The 23,990-nt window shown below is 43.2% G+C and overlaps 1 protein-coding gene across 1 annotated transcript; it reads left to right on the top strand.

Annotated features, from left to right (window-relative positions):
• The first annotated feature begins 12,158 nt into the window (after nucleotides 1-12,158).
• On the top strand, nucleotides 12,159-13,601 carry LOC147693449 (uncharacterized). The gene has a single exon (XM_086935994.1). The coding sequence runs from the start codon at nucleotides 12,159-12,161 to the stop codon at nucleotides 13,599-13,601; it is 1,443 nt and encodes a 480-aa protein (XP_086792120.1).
• The last annotated feature ends 10,389 nt before the right edge of the window (nucleotides 13,602-23,990 follow it).

The following is a 23,990-nucleotide window of genomic DNA, read 5'->3' on the forward strand; positions in this document are numbered from 1 at the left end:
ATACCTCCAAATTCTTTTGGCCAATTATCTCCTTTTCTTGTTAGCTTCTTTTTTGGCTCTTTCAAATTATATTCCACTCTCCAAGCTCTTTTTCTTGTTTTCTTCAAATTGGATTCATCTTCACTGTCATCTGTTTCACTTTCTGTGTTTTCAGCTGATTCATTAATGATCAATTTTTCTGAGTCAGATTCTTCATCAGATTCAGGAACTTCTTTACTCAACAGTTTCACTTTGTTAGGAAAATCATTCTTATAGCTGGTACTTGGAATTTCTTCTTCTTCTTCTTCAATTATTTCCTGTTCACCAGTTTCAGAATTACCGTTCGTACTTCCAAAGTTTCTATTCTGTTTTTCAATACTCTCCTGATCTTGATCTTGAATCACTTCTTGATCAGTTTCTTTTTCTGCTTCTTGATCTAGCAGATTGTCATTTTCTTCTTCAGAATCTTGTATTGCAATCTCTTCATTCAAAGCTTCATTCGCATTTAAATCTTCCAGATGTCGACTATCTTGTCGATCTTCAGGATCTGGATTTTCATCAGGCTCTTCTTCTGAATCTGAATCAGCTGTTGTATCACCTTCTTCGTCAGGATTCTCAGGTTCTGGGACTCGTATGGTATGACTCGCATGAATCCACTGTTGTATTTCTATCCAGGACCCTAATTCAATATTCCCGATTCATGCCCTTATGTGGTTATAATAAATAATATCCTTATAAAGGCATAAGAATCATATCCATATTTAGTGATAGCCCATGCAATCCAAAGCACGGCAAGGCTAATACCATAGACTCCTAGAAAGCACAACACGTTCTTTAAACAAACCAAGCCTCCAGCAGCCCGGGAAACCCCCCTGCTTTTGTTTTGATTTGCACAAGAACTCCTGGAGTCCAGAAAGAACTGTTAGTTCTTAGTGACGTCTTATGTCCAACCTTACGTCAAACCTGGCACCTTTCAGGTATAAATATACCAACGTTGCCTTAAGCAAACACACGGTGGTGGGGAGCAGAGCGACGTTCTACTTGTCCGAGAGCCCAGCTGTTGCCAGAGCAGAAGGAAGCCACCCCCCCCTTTTTGACACGCTGGAGAAGCTGCATTTTCTCACGCCGAGAAATCCAGCTCCGATGTTCCCGAGTTACCCTCGCGGGTTGCTGGGAGATTGAGTCCTGAGAAGCGAGATATAAGACCTCCTTCATTCTATAACCAAGGTACGGAGCTGATTAAAACCTTGGAGAGAATTCTTGATTCCGATCCTTGGCAAAAACCTAACATTAACTTAAAACTGCTACTTACTTACTCCTTCCCACATATTAGGCTTAGGTCAGGTACACTGGGATAGGCGTATCTTAGAAGCATCAGTTGAGTCTGTTAGTCAATGTTTATATGTATATATATATTTTATCCATTTTAAAGTATCATATGGCTAAGAAACCATATCAATGCTTTTACAGTATTATTTCATAATACTACTTTTACTGTACGCACTTTACTTTATCATAAGTATTGCAATTGTGGCAATTAATTTCTCTTGCATGAGAAAGAAGACTGCTCAATAAAATAACACCATTTTATTGAAAACGCCCGTCTCTCTATTTCTCTGCATTCTGGTGGAACTAAGCATGCACGATTGACTGAGTGAAATAGCTGTCTATTGTTTTCACACGACTCTAGAGATACACTCTTTATTCTGAGGGAGCAAAGTTGCCATGTTTATGCGGTTGTCAGAAACTAATCCCTTCTTGTCTAAATCAGGATGGTTAACTCTTTCCTGAACATTCGAGAAAGCTTCTAGTGACCTCTGAGCTAGCTGGCAAAACTAATTAAGTCTAACATAGTCAGTAGAGACCTAGATGACCTCAGTACTACGTCTACACTGCTGTTTATGTTATTCCAATGCGCAGAGCCTATTGGGAATATAGGAACTACACTACACCACATTTTTAATCCCCTTCACTTTACTGCATTCGTTGAGACCTAAATCACCTGTCTTGCCTTTTGCCACCTTGGTACTAGGCAATTTCTTCTCCGATGCACTTTTGTCCTCACCCAGTCTCCTGGTAACAGATCATGAGCTTGTTCTTTCTCTTTTGTGAGCACTTCAGTTCCTACATGATGTAACACAGAAGTCACCACATCAGATAGATTCTTGCAGTAATCCAAAATGACGCTATCATTTATACTTAGTAACTTGTCAACTGGAACATATGCTTGCCTCATGACCCTGTCCATCAATATTTCATGAGGGCTCAAACCTGTTTTCTTATCAGGAATGCTTCTCAAAGTCATCAAAACAAGTGGTAGTGCATCTGTCCACTTCATTCCTGTTGCTAAGCACATTTTTCCTATTCTATTTTTTATTGTTCCGTTCACTTGTTCAACAACACCTGCAGCCTCTGGTCTGTATGCACAATGTAATTTCTGCTTTATGCCCAAGCCTTCACAAATCAGTTTTAACAATCTGTTTTCAAAATGTGTGCCGCGATCTGTCTCGACCGACACTGGGAATCCATACCTAGGTATGAGTTCTCTCAGCAGCAATTTTGCAACAGTGATTGAATCATTATGACGTGTAGGAAAAGCTTCCACCCATCTTGAGAACAAACAAACAATCACCAAGACATATCTTAGTTTGTTGTGAGGTGGCATGTCAATGAAGTCAAGCTGTATTCTGGTAAAAGGAAAATCACTTGCCTCATCTTGCAATTGTTTTACGCCTTGCCAAGTATCAACTACAGATATTAGCATAAGTGAGTTCAAAACATGTTCATTTTCTTTTTCCCGATTGACTGCTGCATTATGTCTTGCACAAAATTTCGCAATTTCATCAGCATATGAATTTCCTTTTGTTATGTAATCCATTCCTCTCCGATGAGCTGTACATTTAACTACTGCAATTTTTTCTGGTAATTGAATTCCATCAATTAGTCTTTTAATTAATTTAGCATTCCTTATTGGTGATCCCGCAGAAGTTAAATAACCTCTTTGAGACCAGAGCTGGCCATAGTCATGAACTACGCCATATCCATACTGACTATCAGCCATTATGGTAATCTTTTGTCCTTTTCCCAATTCACATGCTCGAATCAAAGCAACCAATTCTGCTACTTGAGCTGAACAAATTCCTTTGAGACTTGAGGCTTCAATCACATCTGCAACCGTGCATACTGAATATGCTGCACACAGAACACCTTCATCTGTTCTCAAACATGAACCATCAACAAACAAAACATAGCCTGATTCAGGCAACGGGACATCTTTAATATCCTGCCTTGGTTTTGCGCAGTATTCTAATACATCCAGACATTCATGATCAACAATTTTGTCTCTGATTTCTGTTTCAGAAGCATCAGGTAATAATGTAGAAGGATTCAGATTTACACATCTTGCAATCGAGACATTGTCCGATCCAAGAATTACTTTTTCATATTTTGTCAGCCTATTACTTGTCAAATGCTGTGTTTTGCTTCTGGTAAGGAGAATTTCTACAGAATGTGATACATATACCTTTACAGGAAAACCCATAATTATTCCTTCACATTGTTCAAAACTTACACTTGTTGCAGCTACTGCTTTTAAGCAACCTGGTAATGCTTTTGCAACAGGATCAAGAACAGCTGAGAAATATGCTATTGGCTTTCTCAGTCTTCCATGTCTTTGAATCAGAACTGATAATGCACAACCTTCTCTTTCACTGCAATACAGCTCAAACTCTTTTTCATAATCAGGCATTCCCAATGCTGGAGCTTCACACAAACTTCTTTTAGCTGTTCAAAAGCTTCTAATTCAGTTTTTGTTAAACTAATCGGGTCTTTTATGTCTGCTTTTGTCAGTCTCTGCAAAGGCTTTGCAATTACAGAAAATCCACTAATCCATTGGTGACAATAACCTACCATGCCTAGAAACATTCTAACCTGTCTCTGTGTTCTTGGAGGTTGCATTGCTTTAATCATTTTTATTCTTTCTGTTGTTACCTGTCTGGTAACTTTTGCAATTCTATGACCAAGATATTTTACTTCTTCTTTGCAAAACTGTATTTTCGCAGGAGATACTTTGTGTCCCTCATCTGCGAGATGATTTAAGAGAGTAATGGTATCTGTTACACAATTATCTCTTGTTTTTGCAGCAAGAAGGAGATCATCAATATACTGCACTAACTTAGATTTTCCTGGTAAATCTAGATTTTCCAAGGATTTCTTTAGCAACTGATTAAAAATAGATGGACTCTCGGTATACCCTTGAGGGATTCTACACCATGCTAGAATACGCTCCTTGAATCTGAACGCAAACATTTGTTGGCTTTCTGGATGCAATGGAACAGTAAAGAATGCATTGCATAGGTCAATAACTGCACACCATTCTGCATCATGCGGAATCTGATATAAAATTACCGCTGGGTTTGGTACAACTGGACAACATGAACAACAATTTTGTTAACTTTTCTCGGGTCCTGAACAATTCTGAAAGTTCCATTTGGCTTTTTCATTCCCATAATCGGTGAGTTACATGGGCTGCTTTCAATTTCTTTTAGAACACCTTGTTTAATGAATTTATCTATTACAGGAATTACTCCCTCAATCACTTCTGCTTTCATTTTATACTGTGGAATATTTGGTAATCTACTCCTTGTTTTACTGTTATTTGCACTGGGTCTACATTTTTCATCAAACCCATTTCATCTCCTGTGAAATCCCAAATTTTTACATTCACTGTCTCTTTTAATTCTTCAGGTACATTGTTTTTATCAAACACAGGAAATAATCTGTTTTCTTCTGCCTCAACCATGTGACATTGTTAATTTGTAAAGAACATCTTCTTCTGGAGTTTGCAGCTCAATACCATCCGGTGAGCAATATATTGCGCAATTCATCTTACAAAGTATATCCCTAACTAACAGATTTACCGGACTGCTATCACAGACTATAAATCTATGCATATCTTTAAATTTACCTATTTCAACTTCTACTTGTTTATTTACATCTGTTTTAATCTGTAGATTAGCTACACCAACTACTTGGATCTTCTCACAAGAGAGAGGTAGGTTTTCTATTTCCACTGATCTAACAGTAGAACGGATAGGACCTGTATTCACGAGGAAAGTCATTTCCACATCATTCACTTTACTATTCACAAATTGACCAGATTGATCTACCTCAAGAGTGGTTCCAAGCACACACTTCTCCTCCTCTCTCAGGCACCGTCAGAAGTAATCATCAAAATCACATCCTCCATCTTCCTTTAACAAGAATTGATGTGACAGATTTGACACATTTACTCTCGGTGATCTGTTTACCTGTTCACCTCTGCTGAATCCTGATTCTGTACTGTATCTCTGCAAATTTACACAGTTTGGAAGTGGCGGTTGTGGTAACTGTTGTGGCAACTGACTTTGCTGAATCACTACCTGTCGCTTTTGCTGTTGATTTATCTCATTCTGCATCTGTGGATTTAATGATTGATTTTTAACAAAATTTCTGGGCGGATTCTTACATTTGCGCTTCCAGTGTCCAATATTGCTGCAATTAAAACATGGGAGTTTCTGTTTCAACTCTTCTATATTTCCCATTAACTTTGGCTTATTATAATTCCCCTTAAATTTTCCTTGATTCTGATCAGCATTTTTATTTCCTAAAGTTGCTATCTGTTGTTCAGCCACTTTCACCTGTGCCCACATTGCTTTCTCTTTCAGCTTCTTTTGTTTAGCACCTATCTCATCACTACAGTATTTTGCCTTTCTCAAAATATCATCAACTGTATGTGATTGCCACCCAACTATTCCAGTTCTTATCATTTCACTAATTTCAGGTCTCAAGCCATATACAAATCTGTATATAAAATGGCCCATATCCTTCTCACTCAGATGCTCATAACCACTGTCTTGTTTAAATACCAACAGTAATCTTTCATAGAATGAATGTACTGATCCTTTGGCTCTTGGGTTGTTCTGTCTATTTTAACCCAATCTACTTCTTTTGGGGGAATCTTGTTTTTCAAAAACACAATGACTTCATCACATAATTTCATTACATTTGGTGAAGGAGCACCTGTTACCTTGTCTCGAGGGGGTTCTTCTCTAGGCCAATCTATAGAAATTTTACATTCTGTCCAAAGATCTGATGGAACAATTATGTTAAACAAACCATCAAGATCAACCCACAAAACTTTTGAAACTTTTACAAACCTTTCTACCTGCCGATACCATTCCACAGGTTTTTCTCACAAGCGTGGAAAATCATTTGTGAATAGTAAAATGTCCTGTCTTGTCCATGGGACATGAACAAATCCACCTCCTGCTATTTCTCTCATTGGAAATTCAGTTAACTTTTATCTTTTTCTTTTACAAGAAAATTTAAACTTGTTCTGTCTTCATCTCTTTTCTTTGTCCATTTTGCTCTCCATTTACTTAATTCATCCCATTTTCTCAAAATCGCAATTAAATCTTTTATATGTGTAATTCTTCCTGAATTATTCATGTTTTCAATGTCTTTTTCAGAAAAATCCACTCTGTAATTTTTCTGTAAATTTTTCTGCTTACTCAAATCAACTTCAAACTAAGCAGCTATTTCTTCCAATGGATCATATCTGTTTTTTGTTTTCCATGTTATACTTTTACAAATAAACAATAATTCATCATCCTGATATGTCTTTAAACTGTCAGTTCCAATTGTCCCAATAATTAATTCTTCTATATCTGCTTTCAGTTTCCCAACATCAATTAATTTACCATCTGGGGTTAAATTTATTTCATTAATACTCTTTACTGGTGATTCAGAATCAGAATCTGCACCAATTGGGGTTTTACATGTTAAGCTTTGATTAGGAGTTAAATCAGGCATTCTCATTCTCTCTCGATGTATTTCAGTTAAATCCGAATAAAAATTTTCAGTTACTTTTTGTATTTCCGTATTTAATGGAACAGTTAAAGCTGAATGACTGATTTCTTTTTGATCAAATACTGGAAGAACAGGTCCAATTGTTACAGGCACCATTACTGCTTCCATACTTTTAGTTAACTGCTGTATTAATTCATTTGCTGAACGAATATATTCTGAAGTATCTGGTATTGGTAATCCTTTATACCTATCTGCTCTGAATTCATTTCTTGGGATTTCATTTCTTGGGGTTTCATTTCTTTGATCTGGAGTTTCAGTAAAATTACTATTTTCTGGTGATATATTTGAAATACATCCTGTTTCTGCTCTTTCTGGAGTTTTAATACTAGACAAATTTGTTTCAGGGGATGTTTCATCAATAATTTCTCTAGGTGGGGCACTTGGAGGAGTAGTCCATGTACAAACTGGTTGAAAAGGTGACGGTTTTTTAGTATACATTTCTTCTAAAACCGCGTCTTCTGAATCACTCTCGTCTCTAGTATTATTTTTCTTTTGGGAACGCTTTTTTCCAGATGTCTCATTAATTAGTCACACTGGGTACAAGCCATCACACATGTCTGCACTTCTCCATCAACGCATTCTATCCTGATGTGTTTCTCTAGCTATTCTTTTTGGAATTCCTCTACTCTCTCGTTCTAATTCATGTATCTCATCTTCCCATTCAACTAAAGCTTTAAATTGTGTAGGTCTGGGTTTCGGTACAAGATTTACCATTCTTTCGCTTAAGTTCCTCAAAACCGCTACGTTAAATGATCCGTCTTCTGGCCATGCTAAAACACCATCATTCTCAGTATATTTCATCCAATTCTCAATCCAGAGACAAGTATGATAACCATATTCACCTAACATATAAGCTGCAGGCGTTTTGTACTTATGAATTAATTTTCCGCCTCGCGTTGCAATTTTCTTGTCAGTTTTAAATTTATTTTTCAACTTCTGAAACCATGTAAGTTTCTTTTTCTCTTTCCTGAAATAATAATCCATGTATTTAAACTGTTTCCTCAACTTCGAAAAAGATCGTAACCAGGAAGTTGTTATTCCGCAACACCAACCAATCCGTGCACGAAACTCACTAACAAGCCAATCAGATTAAGCTACGTCACTTTTCTGCTCAACCAATAGAATTACTGTTTTTCAGGATGAGCCAATCAACTGTAAGCTTGACTTGTCACGTGAACCAATCTGTGTGCGAACACTGTGACGTATGTTAACCAATCATAGCGCGGCACTAGTGACGTATTCTACCGCTGCAGAGAAACTGCTCCGTCTCTCACTCCTAAAACTGACCCCTCCTTTACAAAAAATATTTTCACTGCGCCATATTTACAAAACTTTCGATGAAATTCAGTTAATAACTTCACATAAAACAAACCATTTGTCTGTTTCGCTAAAATAAAGTGATAGTTTTCTTATACATTCAAGTATTCTTTTCGCGTGAAATAGACGACGCTATTTTCACAGAATATTCAGATTCGTCGATAAAGTAAGACTACTTTACCCATTCATTTACGCACATTCATACAGAAAAGATCCCTAACCATTCATACATAAATCTTTAGTAGGACTTTAACCCACCAATAGAAATCCTCACTCGCCAGTAAGATAGATAACACTTCCTTACTCTTCACTCAAGCTTGGATAAATTCTACTACTCTTTTCACAGTGAGTTGTAAAACAGGACAGAAGTCCCTATACTCGAAAGTTACGATTTCATAAACAATCCTCACTATTGCATTCTACCTTACACACCTAAAATTTCCCTAAACTTGTGCTGTACGACCACAACACTAGTGATATACGACAATACCACTATTTTGAAACAGAACAAATGCACTGTGTAACCTCACTTGTCACACTACTCATGCCGACACAACTAGGAATTTTCACACTGCTGGAAAAAACCTTTCGACTACATATAACAACTTTAAACAAACTTAACAAGTTTTAGATATGTAATCCTATGTAATTACCATGTAACATGTCAGTTACCATAGTAACCATCCTCTGCTACCAAGAAATTGATCCAGCGCTCCTATAGAAAAGCTGTCTCACAAACGCTACCTAATACCTCAATACTCACCATTATTTATAAAACACTTATACAGGCCCACAACACCAATGAGACAATTATTGAGCAGCTGAATCAAGTGATTTGATTTATATACTAATCACATAATATTTACACTAATATGTACAACTGCAGTTTATTCTTCATTACCAAAATATATAAACAACTTTTAATTAAATCAAACCACTATGGTTGATGGATCAACTAATGGAAACTAGACCATGAATAAACAAGACCAGCTTGTCATTTAAAATCTAATTTTATTAGCTTTATTATTCAAAGAAAGAGCATTTAAGTTTAAAATCTTTATTTTATAAGCAAATAAGAAAGCAGCATTTTTAATAAGGAAGTGAAAATTAGAACTGACATTTCAAAGTCAACTCAGAAATATGAAGAATTAGCAAAATAACAGTTTCCTTTCCCTGAATCTATTTCCCTGTCTCAATCTGTCTTCACCTAGAAAGGAATAAATCATTATAAATCAGCTGTCCTTACATGCGCCAAAGGTCCATCAGCATAACACACCATTCAGGAATCGGAAAGTAAGAGTTTTTTCTCCACTCATGGTGTCATAATTTATACCTTTCTCTCTAGCTAAACTTTCTACATTTTACCTATTGTCTTTTTCTTCCACGACATTCAGCTTCCTTAAAAGAGACATTACTTCCTAATCTTGGCAGACACTTTCTTCCTGTCCTTGAGCCTTCTCTCCATGAGCATATTCTATTCAAGCAAAGAATTGTTCTTTCAATTAATAATGTTTGTGCAGCAAAAATCTCCACTACTGCGTAAATGCAAGGCTCCACTCTGGACAAGGTTTCACGTCTGCATCTCTGTCAGCCATATTTTTCTGAGCCACTTTTTCAGGCCTTACTTCGGAAACTATTATTAAACAAACACAAGACATCAATTAATTATAGAATTGAGACCCATTATGTTACCCTCCCCTTTTGCTAATTAACACGGTTAATTATGTTACCTAGCTTAAGCACACAAATCAGCATCATATTTACCAGTCCTTTTCGAATGTCAGGAACTCTTAGAGCTTTTATCAGAAAAGACATAACATAAGCACATAAAATAAGCACATGCTCTTAATTAAAACTGCCGCATTTAATACTGACAAAGACAATAGACAAGGATGGTTTATTAATTTTTCTTTGCGTTTGCAACAAAAAGCATATTAATCCCATGTGTATTTCATGTGCGCATCTTTAAAACTAAGTTGATTAATAATTTCACCACAAGCTTATTAGTCTGTTTACTTTTTATTAGGAGATATTAACTTCGCAAGTTTGAACAAAATTTTGTTCTTTAGCTTGCTCCATCACATGTGAGCCTTTAGGAGGCCGCTTATAAAGAGATAAAGGCCTGACAAGAGTTCCCTTTGGTAGTAATTGTCTTCCCCCTTACTCTTGGACCAGGAATTTGACATAGGGGTACATTTTCTCCTAGATGATAAGATCTAAATCAGGCTCATAGCCTTCTCACTTTACTCTGAGAATAAAGGTTAGATCCCTATTTCCTTATAAGGGGCCCTCTGCCCATGAATCACCGAACAGGCAACCAGACATAGTCGCCACGGTAACTGGGGAGAGGTGGGGCATTGCAGCAACAATGTTCCCGGTGTTACCTAGGCATAAGAACCTTCAGGAGGGAAAGTTCTGATCTTCCACCTGAAGAGCTTCAAGTATGGTGGCAGAACTTCAGGTTCAGGTAAGATGCGCTGTTGTAGCCCTGGGAAAGAACAACACATTTAAGGATTGTGATCTAGGACACAGACATTGCCTAAAGACAGATGTGGCTGCATCTGTGCAATGGATCAGGATTCATAACTGCTTGACTAGACTTCATCACTAAACATTAATAGGAGCCCAGTCAGTGACCAATTTCAGTCTGAGATCTGAGAATCAGAGTTACATAGAATGCGAGACGAGCTCAACCAGGGATTGTCGCACAAACTTATGTTACTATGAAATAGTTTTAAATGTGCCAGTATTTGTTTGACAAGCTATCAGTGGTTCTGTACCATTTCCGCCCTGCTTCCTGTCCTCTGTTCTTACTACTTTTCGTTCAACTCTACACCTCATACCCGTAGCACCACCCTGTGACTCTCCTGTGAGCTGTGCTTTACTCACCCGCTCTATGTCTTACTCCACTGCTCTATGGTCTGTCGATATAGAGGTTCTCGAGCCATCTCATGTGGTCCCAGCATCCTGATCAATCATTTTAGAACTTCCTTTGAGTGAGAAACCCCAAGGGAGGGCTGTGGTAGCACATATATGGGTTGGAAGAGATGTGTAGAGTGGGTGATGGACTGTGGAATGGGGTGGATGTGGAGCACGGCTTGGCTGAGGGGCAGTTGGTAGTGATGTGTTGGGTGGAAGGTCCTGTTTCATTATGTCTAGTGACATTCCTCTACCTTCATTCTCCTACCTATGACTCTCAGCTTCGGCTTTCCTTCCATCTCAGCATTAGCAATGAATTGGAGTATGGAAGAAGCGTAGCCAAGGTGAGAGAAAGCCGGGCGAGATTCATATTCAAGGCTTCTGGCAGAGCTGAACCCATTCAGAGTAGTTCCTGAGATCCTTGTCGGGAGCTCTGTGTCTGGAGGTGAGTTCCAGGAAATCAGCCAGCAGAGGTCTGTCTTCCAAAAAATAACTAATTGCCCCCATGCATTGTGAGTTTCTCCAAAATGCATTTAGGATCATTGTGGACTTTTCCTGTCCAAGACTGCCCTGGCTTGGTGAACAGGAATAGGGAAATACCAGTGGAAATAGGTCATTTTTTGCAAGTTATAAGTTTCTTTATTATGGGGTACAGTGTTTCACATAAGGCCTCCTAGTTTACATTTTTTAAACCTCACCCTTCCCATCACATACAGATTTCTATAACCTCGCCCTCCCACTACAAACCAAACACTTGTATATAAAGCATCTTATCACTAGATTATTGCACTGATTCTTTCAAAATCTTTTCTGCTCGGCACATCACTTCTGCTAGATTCTAGATTCATGTTGTGTCAAATATATAACATAATATCTTAACCAGTTATACAAATGCTAACGTTGTTATTTAAGTTGCCGTTTTCAACCCCTGCCTCCAAGGGTCACTACATCACTTTTATTGTCTAGTTCATAGATACCTAAGTGACACTGGCTTCTCTGTGAATTCTCCATTGCTCCCACCAGGTAGGAGGTTGATGGACAGAGGGGTGGCAGAGAAGCATCCTGGGACATGCCCTGTGAAGAAAGAACCCCCGGACAGCTTGCCAAATGAGTCCCCAGCTGGCGCTCCACTGTGTGCAGAGGGTGAAGGAAATCACCAGTGTTCTGAAAATTCAGAATGTCAGGAGGGAAACCCAGAAGGGAAAAGGCAGAAAATCCCCCTTGGCATTCCTTTCCAATGCCAAGATTGTGGGCGACGCTTTAAGAAAGATTTCCTTTTCAAGACTCACAGATGTGCCCGGACAATAGAAAAACCATATCCCTGCCCCGACTGTGAGAAGAGCTTCAGTCTGCGAGCATACCTCATTGTACACCAGCGGATCCATTGTGTTAAGAGTCCATACCCTAGACTGGAGAGTGGCAAAAGCTTCAGCAGTTGTGCGGATCTTCTCGGTGAACACCAGAGGACCCATCCTGGAGAAGACTTTTACTCTTCCCCAAAGGGCAGAAAAAGCTTTAATAAGGAACCCCATTTCAAGGTTCACCTGGTAGGACACACAAAGGAGAAGCAGTTCCTCTGCCAGCTGTGTGAGAAAAGATTTGCTCGACGTTCGTCATTAAATTTACATCACAGGGTCCACTCTGGGGAGCGACCATACTCGTGTGTGGAATGTGGCAAAAGCTTTAGCTGGCTCTCGTCTCTGAGCGTGCACCGAAAGGCTCACTCTGGAAGGCGCGCCATTTCCTGCTCAGAGTGTGGGAAAAGTTTTCACCAGGAATCCCATTTTAAACAACACATGATAACACACACAAACGAGAAACCGTTTACATGTCATGAGTGTGGAAAGAGCTTCAGCCGCCGCTGGTCTCTTGCCGTACACGAAACTGTTCACTCTGGTGAGCGCCCCTTCCCCTGCCAGGATTGTGGCAGAAAATTCAGGCAAAACTCCCACCTAAAAAGACACACAGGGAGGATTCACAGTGAGGAGCCTGCATGTCCAGACACCAGGTACTGGAAAATATGTGATGGGATCTTGGCTTTTCAGAAACAGAAGATAAACCGCTTTGAAATTAAGCCCTTGATGACCACCCATAGTAATCCAAATGCCACACACTGTTCAGATTTAAAGAAGGAACATAATATTGTCAGAAGGCCGCAGCTCTTGCCAGATATCAAATGTGAAAATGGCTACAACGCCCTCCGCTCATCTGCACACCACCTCACTGAAAGAACCCTTGCTTGGCAAACTGTTCCATGTTCCCAGGATGAGTTAATTGTCCGACTAAAATCTAAAATGATGAACTACCAGAAGATAAAGACTGAGGAGAAGCTTTGCTGTGCTGAGCCACAAGGTGGAGGTGAGGTCCTTCACATGAACAAAGTGCAGACAGACAATCCAACAGCACAAGTCATTCATGTCTCACCAAAGTGCTTAGACCAAGAAGGAGCAATTCCTGCTAATGTTATACTGGAATAAATAAAGATCCTTCATCGCGTACCATATAAGCCTGCAAACAAGACAGTGGTTATTCAAGAATGTGGGGTAGTGGAAAAGACTTTAGCAAGAGGTCTAATCTCCTCAAGCAGAGGAGGGTCTTTGCTCAACAACTCAAGTCCTCCAGGGATGTCCTCTAAAGTTGCAGAATCAGCCACTGACCAGTCTTCAGATGCAAAAAGACCTGGGAATACATTTTGTAGTTTGCTATTATGCTCACAAACTAGTGCTACAGCTATTGTGGCAAAGCAGAACTAATGAAATTTAAATAAAGGAAATATATTTTAATTTTGTCTTGAATCAATTGATAACATTAAGAACAGAACTGCGTATCTGCAAAAACAAACTCTCTATAAAATATGTTTTTGGTCCTCTGATATGGCAGCTAATGTTTGTTTCTTTCTTCAATATTAACATAATTTATTTATTTTACTTAATGGTCGAAACATTGTTTTTTTGCTATGGGAACTATTTGGTCTTCACAGGAAACCCCTTCTCCATTATCCCCATCAGTTCTGGAGTTATTTACTCTCATTTTCCCCCAAAATTGATTCATTAACTCCCACTTTGGACATGATTAAATAAAGTTAGAGTTCTCGGGTGGCAGCTCACCTGCTGGTTGTTGGTGAATACCCAAAACGTGTGGATTAGAGGGTCTTCGCTAACCTTTGTTAAAGGACCGATCAAGGATCAAACCCCTAGGCATACATTTTCTCACATGGAAAATCAACCACATGCAGAATTTTTGGAGTGGGGGCAAAATCTAACCTTCATCAACTTTATTGATTTTAAGGGTGTGTGTGGCACTGGGAATCTGTCTTTATGAGTTTTGCTCTTTTATTGTGTGAAACAAGGGGCCTTTTTTTTAAATGGGCATAAGAATAGAAGAACATGGGATCCCAACTCTTTCCCTTTTGGCTACTGGACGCCAATGGAGGAGAAACAAGGTCTTGGGGTTGTGAGCCCTAGTGAAGTAATCCTCACTTGGGCTCTCAACCCCGAGATCTTGTTTCTCCTCCACATTTGCATAAAGATGTGCAGATTTGCATAAATATAGTACCAATTTGAACATGTGGTAGGTGTTTTGGAAGGCCCTATGCTGGAAACATCAACTCTAGAAGAGCCAACGTCTCCACAACTGACCATTAAGTAGAAGAAAACATCCACTTGATCGATTCTGGAACAAAATAAAATTTCCTCACAACGGCAATCGGGGATTCTTTAGGCGAGCACCTCCAGAGTCGTAGAAGAAGAGAGATGCTCTTGTTGCCAGACGACACTTCATGTGGCTATGGGCAAATTGCCTCAGCTCCCCATATCTCAAATAGTAAATATATGAAACATACAGTATCATGAACTTAGATAATAATAACTGCTGTTATTGATAGCGACTATACAAAAACAAAGTATTAGAGCACCTCATTTCCAAGATGCTCCTTCCACAATACAATGTGTTTCTGAAGTGCTCCCCTGCACCATATTAACTAACCACAGTTCAGATCTCACACTGGGGACACTGGTGTTGAAGTACCCTAGTGCAGTAGTTCCGAATGGTTTGTGAATAGGATTTCCTTCATGTTGGCTATGTTCACTCAAGACTCAGGACCAGGAGAACATGGAAACATTGAGCTTCTAGCCACGTTACCTAGTTCGGGAGGGAGGCTCGTGCTCAGCCTCTTTTCATTATGCCTGTACAGTCACGCCAAGCATCAACTGTGTGTGCACTTGGTATGCATACGTCAAATGCATGAGAAATGTGCTACTAAATGGAGACCGCTGCGGGGGAGCGCACGTGATCCCTTGACCTCCTTTCAGGTTGCACTCTCCCCAGCAGCGCCGCCACTCAGTCGGATCAAGTCTTGAGCCTCTCTTACCAGGGTTCGAGGCTGCTGCGGTACCTGTGATCTTATTGTATTTTTGTGCCTGATTGCTACCTGCGTATTTTCTACTGTATTCTCTTTATTTTCACCCGCTATCTGGATTTTGTGCCCGACTGTTGCCACTTTCTAGCCGCTCCTGCCCATGCGGCCTCTCCCCCGGTCAGTACCGCTCCTGCCTCCCACTCCCCTGCTCCCGCCCCCTCCCCTACTAAATGTGGACAGCTGTGCGGTTGCGCAGCGGACACGCGCAGCGGACCCACCGCTGGCACGCCAAAGGCGCGCCTAACGCAAGCACGTCTGCTCCCGTCCGCGACCCGACCGCGACCAGCGCCAGGAACCCTGGGTCTCCAGACTACCACCGCTATGACTCAGCCTGCCTACACGCCCTCAACCCCGGAGGCCACGCCGACTGCGTAAGATCCTAGCCCAACAAGACCCATGGGCAGTTCTCATGCGGACACTGCCGAAGGTCCTTTACCACTGACATGACGCCCACAGCCACCGAAGGACCTCCCACTGGATGACCCACTGAATCCCTTAGCTGCATCCTTCTCAACGTGCGCCCCCTACACTGTCACGCCGAAGACATCTGGGACATGATAGACACCCTCTCGCCCAATGTCGCATTCTTCATAGAAACCTAGACCAACGCCACCTCCGGCCCCGACATCGCCACAGCTATCTCTGACGGCTACAAGATCCAGAGAAAGGACCACCCACACCACCTGGGAGGAGGACTTGCCATCGCACACAAGACCCCCCTCCGACTCTCCACATCCAGCACCAGCGCCAGCGACCCACACTTCAACACAGAACACCTCCACTTCCAGATCCAGACCAACCCCAGGACCACGCTACGCAGCACCCTCATCTACAGACCACCAGGACCTCGTGCACAGCAGGCAACCACCATCACCGAGCTCGCTACACCCCCCGCCATCACCTCCACTGACTACATCCTGCTCGGGGTCCTGAACTTCCACCTTGAGAACAGTCAGCACCCCGATTCCACTACTCTCCTCGAGAACCTTGCAAAACTATGACTGAAACAGCTAGTCCATTTCACTTTCAACAACCCCGCTGCGCCCACCTCGACGGAACTGGAGCAAGGTCACTGAGGAACACCTGAACTCCACCCCCCTCCAAGACCCCCCCAGGGCTACCACCGACACCAACTCCATAGCCAGGGAGTTCCACCAGCTGGGTCCCCTGCTGCGCTGACAAGCTGGCACCTCTCCGGCACACCGCCAAACAACGCCCGCCAAAGGTCACCTGGTTCACCACCGAACTCCAAGAAGCCAGACGCACCAGCAGACGTTTGGAGAAAACCTGGCTAGAGCTGAAGACCACGGAAGCACGAAACCACCACAAGATTGCCATGAAGGACTACCACCAGCTTATAAGGAACACCAAAAGAACCTTCATCAGAGACAAAGTCAAGACCAACGCACCCAACACGAAGGAGCTGATCAATTTCTCTCACAATGAAATTAATCAACTTTTGCACTTAATAATTTCTGTACAAATAAAGAAAGGACTGTTTCTAAAAAACACTCTGTTCGTTTTTGGACTTTATATTTGTGCACCCCCACCCAAGCTTAAAAAGCACCCAACACGAAGGAACTGTTCAACGTCATTCAGCAGTTCACAAAACCCTCCTGCAAAGCCACTGACATCGCACCCTCCCATGAACGATGCGACAAACTCAGCTCCTACTTCCACCTCAAGATCCTGGCCCTATACAAAAATTTCAGCGAGCCTGCAGAAGACAGCACCACACCACCCACCAACACATAGAAGCCGACCATCACCTCCTGGGCCACCGCGTCTGCCGAGCTCATCTCCTCAACCATGAAGAAGACCCACTCAGGACCCCCAACAGACCCTTGCCCCCTCACATCTTCCAGAGGGCCGCCGCTGCCATCGCTCCTGAACTAGGACACACTATCAACTCCTCCCTCACATCCAGCACCTGCCCTGACTGGAAACGCGCAGAGATGAAACCCCTCCTCAAGAAACCAACAGCCGACCCAACGGACCTGAAGAACTACCGGCCTATATCTCTCCTCCCGTTCGCTGCCAAAGTCACCGAACGACTTGTGAACGCCCAGCTGACCGCCTTCATCGAAGAAAACTGCATCCTAGACGCTTCCCAGTCTGGCTTCCGTTGCAACCACAGCACCAAGACCACCCTCCTCACTGCCACCGACGACATCTGCATGCTGCTGGGCCAGGGACACACTGCAGCCCTCATCCTCCTACCTAGACCTCTCTGCAGCCTTTGACACCGTCTCGCATCGCACACTAGCCACGAGACACCACAACGCAGAAATTCAAGGATCCGCCCTCGACTTGATCCAATCCTTCCTCTCCGGCAGAACCCAGAGGATCAGACTCCCCCCTTTCCTCTCCGCCCCCACTGACATCGTCTGCGGAGTACTCCAAGGATCTTCACTAAGCCCAACGCTCTTCAACATCTACATGGCCCCCATCGCCGCCATCGTCAGACAGCACAGGCTTAGCATCGTATCCTTCGCCAACAACACCCAACTCATCCTCTCCCTCACCAAGAACCCAGAAATCACCAGACTCAGCTTACAGGAAGGAATGAGAAGTGTAGCAGCTTGAATGAAGGACAGCTGCTTAACGCTCAACTCCGAGAAGACCAAGGTCCTCATCCTCGGACCCTGCACCTCCGCCTGGGAAAACACCTGATGGCCCTCTGCCCTCGGGAGCCCACCCACCCAACTGACCACGCTCGGAACCTCTGCATTATCCTCGACTCCCCCCTCTGCATGAACCGCCAGATCAACGCTGTCTCCTTCACCAGTTTCAACCGCCTCCGCATCCTCCGCAAGACATTCAAATGGATCCCCCCGACTGCAGAAAGACCGTAACCCACACACTCATCACCAGCAGACTTGACTACGGCAACACCCTCTACGCCTCAATCAACAAAATTCTTCTAAGCAAGCTCCAGACCATCCAGAGCGCTGCCGCCAGACTCGTCCTAGGGACACCGCGCCATGAACATATGACCCAACACCTCCGACGCCTTCACCGGCTCCCCGTCGAGAAGAGGATCACCTACAAAATCCTCACCCACGCCTACAAATGCCTGAACAACATCAGACCCAAATACCTCAACAATGGAGTATGTTTCCACGTACCCAAGAGAAACCTCCGCTCCACTGACCTTGCTCTGGCGGATGTCTCCCGCATCCGCCGAAGCAGAACGGGCGGGAGAGCTTTCTCCCACATCGCGGCTAAAACCTGGAACCTGCTCCCGGTCAACATCAGATGCTCCCCAACCCTCCACTTGTTCAGGAAGGACCTCAAGACATGGCTCTTCGACTGACCTGGAGCTGCTCCCCTCCCCCCCCAGCGCCTTGAGACCCTCACGAGTGAGTAGAGCGCTTTATAAACCATTGATTGATTGAGTGAATGTGCAGTAACATCTATTCTAGGAATAAAGTGAGAAGCAAAAACAGAATTGCTTAACATGCATTGACTATTAAAAGAAATACAAGTCATGCCATGATTTGTTACAGTCCCTAGTCTCTCAGTGTTTGTGATGGGTGAGGATTTGGGCAAAGCCACTAAAACTTTGACTCCTTAGTACGTGGGGAGAGTTTTGACCCACCTTCTGATTGAAGGTTATCCCCACTCTGCCATCTCATTGTGGACACTCCAGACTACTCCAGGCATTTCCACTCTCCATCACCGCTCTCTGGGGTGGTGAGTTACTGCTGGTGATGTTTGTGGGACACTCCATCAAGTGCGTGAGCCTGGGGGTGTTTTAGTTGTGGCCACTTCACCGTTCCTTCCTACTATGACTGTTCAAAGGATACATTGTAATGCATCCTAACTTTTCTTCCAGGCTGACGATCTAGCAGAAATAGGAAATCACCTACTCTAGTGGAGAAGTGTGTGGTCATCTTCTCTGACAAGCATGATCCCTGTTTGATGTCTTCCTTGTTTCTCTCTTTCTTCATGTTAATGGTGGGGACTCATGCAGGGCAGTGAGTATTGTACTTCTGACACCATGACCAAACACGATTGAGATTGGCAGGGTCAGATTGAGAGAGAAAATGGGCCCCGCCATCCCATGTTTGCAAATTGGGGCAGTTTTGAACTTGTGTTTTGCAAGGTATGGGAGGCTGCAAGCATTTATGACTGCTGCAGGCAATGTTTGTTTAAATATAAGGGAAAACAATAGCAAAATCCGGCACAGCACACCATAAAACAGGTACACAATCCGCCCAAACAACCGCCCACACGTTGACTTTCAGTTTCAGATCAGATCCTAGGGCACTGCCCGATAGGCCAATCCGACCCTAGAGACTGGTACACAAATCAGAACACAGTGCTGGGGGTATGATACATTTTCAGGAAATTGGGTCTTGTTGTCCCCTCTAGATGTTGTTATTTTGTTCCAGCCCAAAATGCACAGTTTTCTGTACTGGATGCATGAAGCGTTCAACCTCCACATTTGCCTGCGGCCAGTAGATTTTGTAGAAAGTTGTGAAAATCGCTCCAATAAAATGGAGGGCCACTGTATGAACTTATGAATCCCATAAGTGGCCAATATTTTCTCCATTTTTGGCATGACTTTTTCAAATCCTGGGGTGTCCCAAACTCCACTACCAGATACTTGAGGCAAGCATCAGCTAACACCCCCATGGTCCTTCAACACCCTTCGTTCAAGTTGATCCAGGGCTCAGTGCATTCCTCTTCGGTAGTAAAGGTGCCAAAAGACCCACATTGACAGCTGCCTGAAAAAGTCTGCAGAAGTTAATGACTTTCTTTACTATTCTACCAAGATTAAGAAACCGATCATATTCCCTAATTATTGCGCAGCTTGTGTTGTATTTTTAAAAGAGCCATGGCAGTGATCAGAGCTACTGTGCTGCAACACCAGGAGATTCCTCCGTGTGTTATTGTGGCAGCTTCTGTAGCATCTTGACAACACACATCATTGTCGGTCGACTCTAGTCTTACAATGTCATCGCTTTGAGACACAAAAAGGATGTCTTTTTTTACTTTCTACCCTTGTTGGATTCCTTGTTAAGACCAGGCCAGGGCGGTATGTCATACTTATATATCTGCAGTTGTAGAGCCCACTTTTCTATTTTAGGCAGCAAATGTGTTTCTGTACCGTGGACGACTGGGATCAGTGGCTTGAACCCTGCCCACCGCAAAATGGTTACTGTACAGAGGTGAAACTTTTGACAGCCCCAATTGATGGCCATGGTTCTTTTACAATTTGTAAGTCCAGGGCCCTCTCTGCTCTCTCCCACCCTTCAGTCTACACTGTGTCACTCCAGAACTGCCCCCTCTCTCCTCTCATGCTGCCTTCTTCCTCTTCCCAGTATTGTGCATAGCATCCATGTGCCACACTTACACAGAGGGTTGTTGCCTGAATCTTCTTTCGTTAGGTTCTGCTTTAAGAGCTGGTCTCTGGCAGAGGCTGAAGATCTAAAGCACATGAATACAGAGAGCCACAACCAAGTCACCAAGTATGGTATTGATGCCCGCCTGCACTCAGTCTTCTTTTATTGCACCCTGTAGTTGTGCCCGGCTTCTAGGGTGGATGAATGTGCCACTTCATATCTTATGTCTGATACGCAAGTGATGTGAAACACAACAATCCCACCAGCAGCCGAGTACCTGAGTAGCAGAGAATAACCCTAGGTGAGCATCGGGCAGGTTGCCTCTCCATACACACCCGACCGAAATATTTTTGATCATCAAAGGACCAGGGGGCATATGTAGGTAGGCGTTTGCGATTCGCAAACGCCGGAATTCACAGAATTCCAGCATTTGCGAATCGCAAACGGCGATTTGGTATGTAGGTGACACATAGCAAAATAAGGAATCTCAAAAATTGCGATTCCTTATTTTGCTCAAGTATTTAAGGAATCAAGTTTCAAGTTTAATGTTTATTGTTTGATTAATTAACATCATTACAATACCCCCCTACATAAAATATGTGAACTTCATCTACACAAACAGCTGAGAGTGACGTTATGCAAGCAATCATAATTGCATCTGTACTCTGATTCCCGTACATTTCAAGTGTGTAAAGTTGTATTATTATAAAAATCATTCTAAAACTATTTATCAATCAAGTTACAGCAGAAAAGATAAAAAATTATGTACCATCAAATTAAAAGTATGGGGATACGTTGCATGCAATTTTGCGATTCCTTAAATGCTATGTAGGGGTAATTCTGCAGGCACCGAGGGTGTCTCCAGCCATTCAAATCCAAAACTCCACGGTTGCCTTCTTCCCGGACTATACTGCTGAAGTGGCGCGCCGGAGGAGGACTTTCCTGGATGTCAAGAAGGCGTTGCGGGCGAAGGAACTGTCCTATACCATGTTATTCCCGGCAAGGCTTAGAGGGGTCGCGGAGGACAAGGTCTGGTTCTTTGATACCCCGGAGGTGGCTCAGGGCTGGTTGGAGGGCTGGAGGACCACAGGGCAACCCCGCCGCCCGCACAAGAATACCCGAAACCACTGAGATAACAGCCAAGCGGGTTCAAAGTCGTCAGGCAGGGGTGGTGTAACCAGGTCGCCAACGCATGAATCTCTGGGAGCAGAAGGGGGTGTAGAATCCTGACCTCCTGGTGTTAGGTTAAGTGCCATCTCCAGCGCAGAAATCAAGCCCACCAGTCGGACATCAGAGAAACCATTTTAATCAACAGCTAATGATTGTTATTTGCTGTTTGCGACAGCAATGAACAGTACTACGAGATGAAGGGCGTCATATTGACCTTTTAAATACTACAATATCTGTGTGTGACCACGTCCTGTCCTGAAGATAACCCTGAGAATGGAAATGGGTTCAGAAACGTGTCGCCCCTACTCAGCTTGCAGTAGCCACAACAAGCTCATGAAAACATATTGTATACAAACAGGACATTTAGCCTGCTGTAATCACTGTGTGGTCTGGCTGTAATAGGCATGTTGCATAGTTTAAACATAATAATATTTTGCACTGCCTGGTCTGTCCTTTGTCAGATTCTGGTATTTGTAAGCCTTTTTTGGTTTTGATGACTTTGTTGCATGTTTTGTGTTCTGTCATAATGCTTGTGCTGAATTGTATCATGTGGTGTTTTCTTCCAATGACATGAATTGAATGTTGATCGCACTCGTATTGAAAATTAATGAAATAATAAAAGGTAAATATAAGGCAAGGTTAAGTGCTGTCCGTTGAAGAATTCTGCCGAATGGACGCACTTGGACACTGGCCTGGGGAGCTCGGAGGAGGGCAGGGATGCCGCCTGCTCCGGAGGACACTCCACCCCAGCGCGCAAGTAAACTGTTAAAGGGATGGGTTAAGCACTCTGCTATGTTGGGGAGGTGGGCGGTTGAAAGTCCGTTAAGCAGGGAGGCAGGGAGGGGGGATGTGGGGGGGGTTTGTTTAGAAGTTTTTGAAGTTCCACAAGTAAGGTCGAATATCGCAACTATGTACATGTACTGTTTAGGCCGTGCAAACGGCGGGTGCACCCCGGGAGTAAGATCCGGCTTCCACTACTTTAGGCGCAAGACTGACCATGCATGACTCCCAACTACATACAACTGAGATGGGGTCATTGAGTTCACGGGTAGTGCCTCTCCGACTCATGTCATGGAACGTAAGAGGGTTGGGTGATAAGATAAAGAGGGGGTTGGTGATAAACGCGGTGAAGAGGCAGGGACCAGCTTTGGTGCTTCTCCAGGAGACACACCTCACCGGGGGGCATCCAAGGCTCTCCATAGAAAGGAATACAGGATGGCGGTGCATTCGGAGTTTACCACGGGTTCAAGGGGCACGGGATATTAGTTAAGAAATCTGCACAGTTCATCACATTGAGCACACAGGTGGACACACAGGGATGTTTTGCAGCGCTCCAGGGGCAGTGGGAGGGAAGGCTCCTGAAAGTGGTGTCGGTGTACATCCCCCCAGCACTACACTCGGTCACGCTACCAGTGCTGGGTGACTTTCTCCTAGACCTACCTGAAGGGGACATAATACTCGGAGGGGACTTCAATGCCACTGTAGATGCCCTGGTGGATAGGTTTCCGGCGATACCTCAGACTGGTGGTCCTTCCCGCTTTCAGAGATTCTTGACCGCCATGGGCCTAGTTGACATATGGCGCCACACACATCCTTCCGCGAGGCAATACACATACCACTCCACAGTCCATAATAGTCTGTCACGGATCGATTATTTCCTAGCGCTGGGTGGCGGGTTGGAAAACGTAGATACTATTGATATACACCCTCGGGGGATATCAGATCACTCCCCGGTCACACTCACACTGTCCACGCAGGAGAAATTGCGTAGAAGAATTTACCCAATACAAGCCTCATACCTCAAGGTCCCTAAGGTGCGAAAGGTGCTCAAAGCGACTCATCGCATTACTTTGCTGAGAATACTGAGTTAGTACAGTCCTCCGCTATCCTGTGGGAGGCGTACAAGGCGGTGCTACAGGGACAGGCTA

The sequence above is a fragment of the Lissotriton vulgaris genome, chromosome 8, assembly GCF_964263255.1.
Source record: "Lissotriton vulgaris chromosome 8, aLisVul1.2, whole genome shotgun sequence".
In the NCBI taxonomy this organism is placed as follows: domain Eukaryota; kingdom Metazoa; phylum Chordata; class Amphibia; order Caudata; family Salamandridae; genus Lissotriton; species Lissotriton vulgaris.

Bases quoted from the DNA above. Each gene is read 5' to 3' on its own strand.
- LOC147693449 (XM_086935994.1), top strand. From the start codon at position 12,159: ATGGACAGAGGGGTGGCAGAGAAGCATCCTGGGACATGCCCTGTGAAG.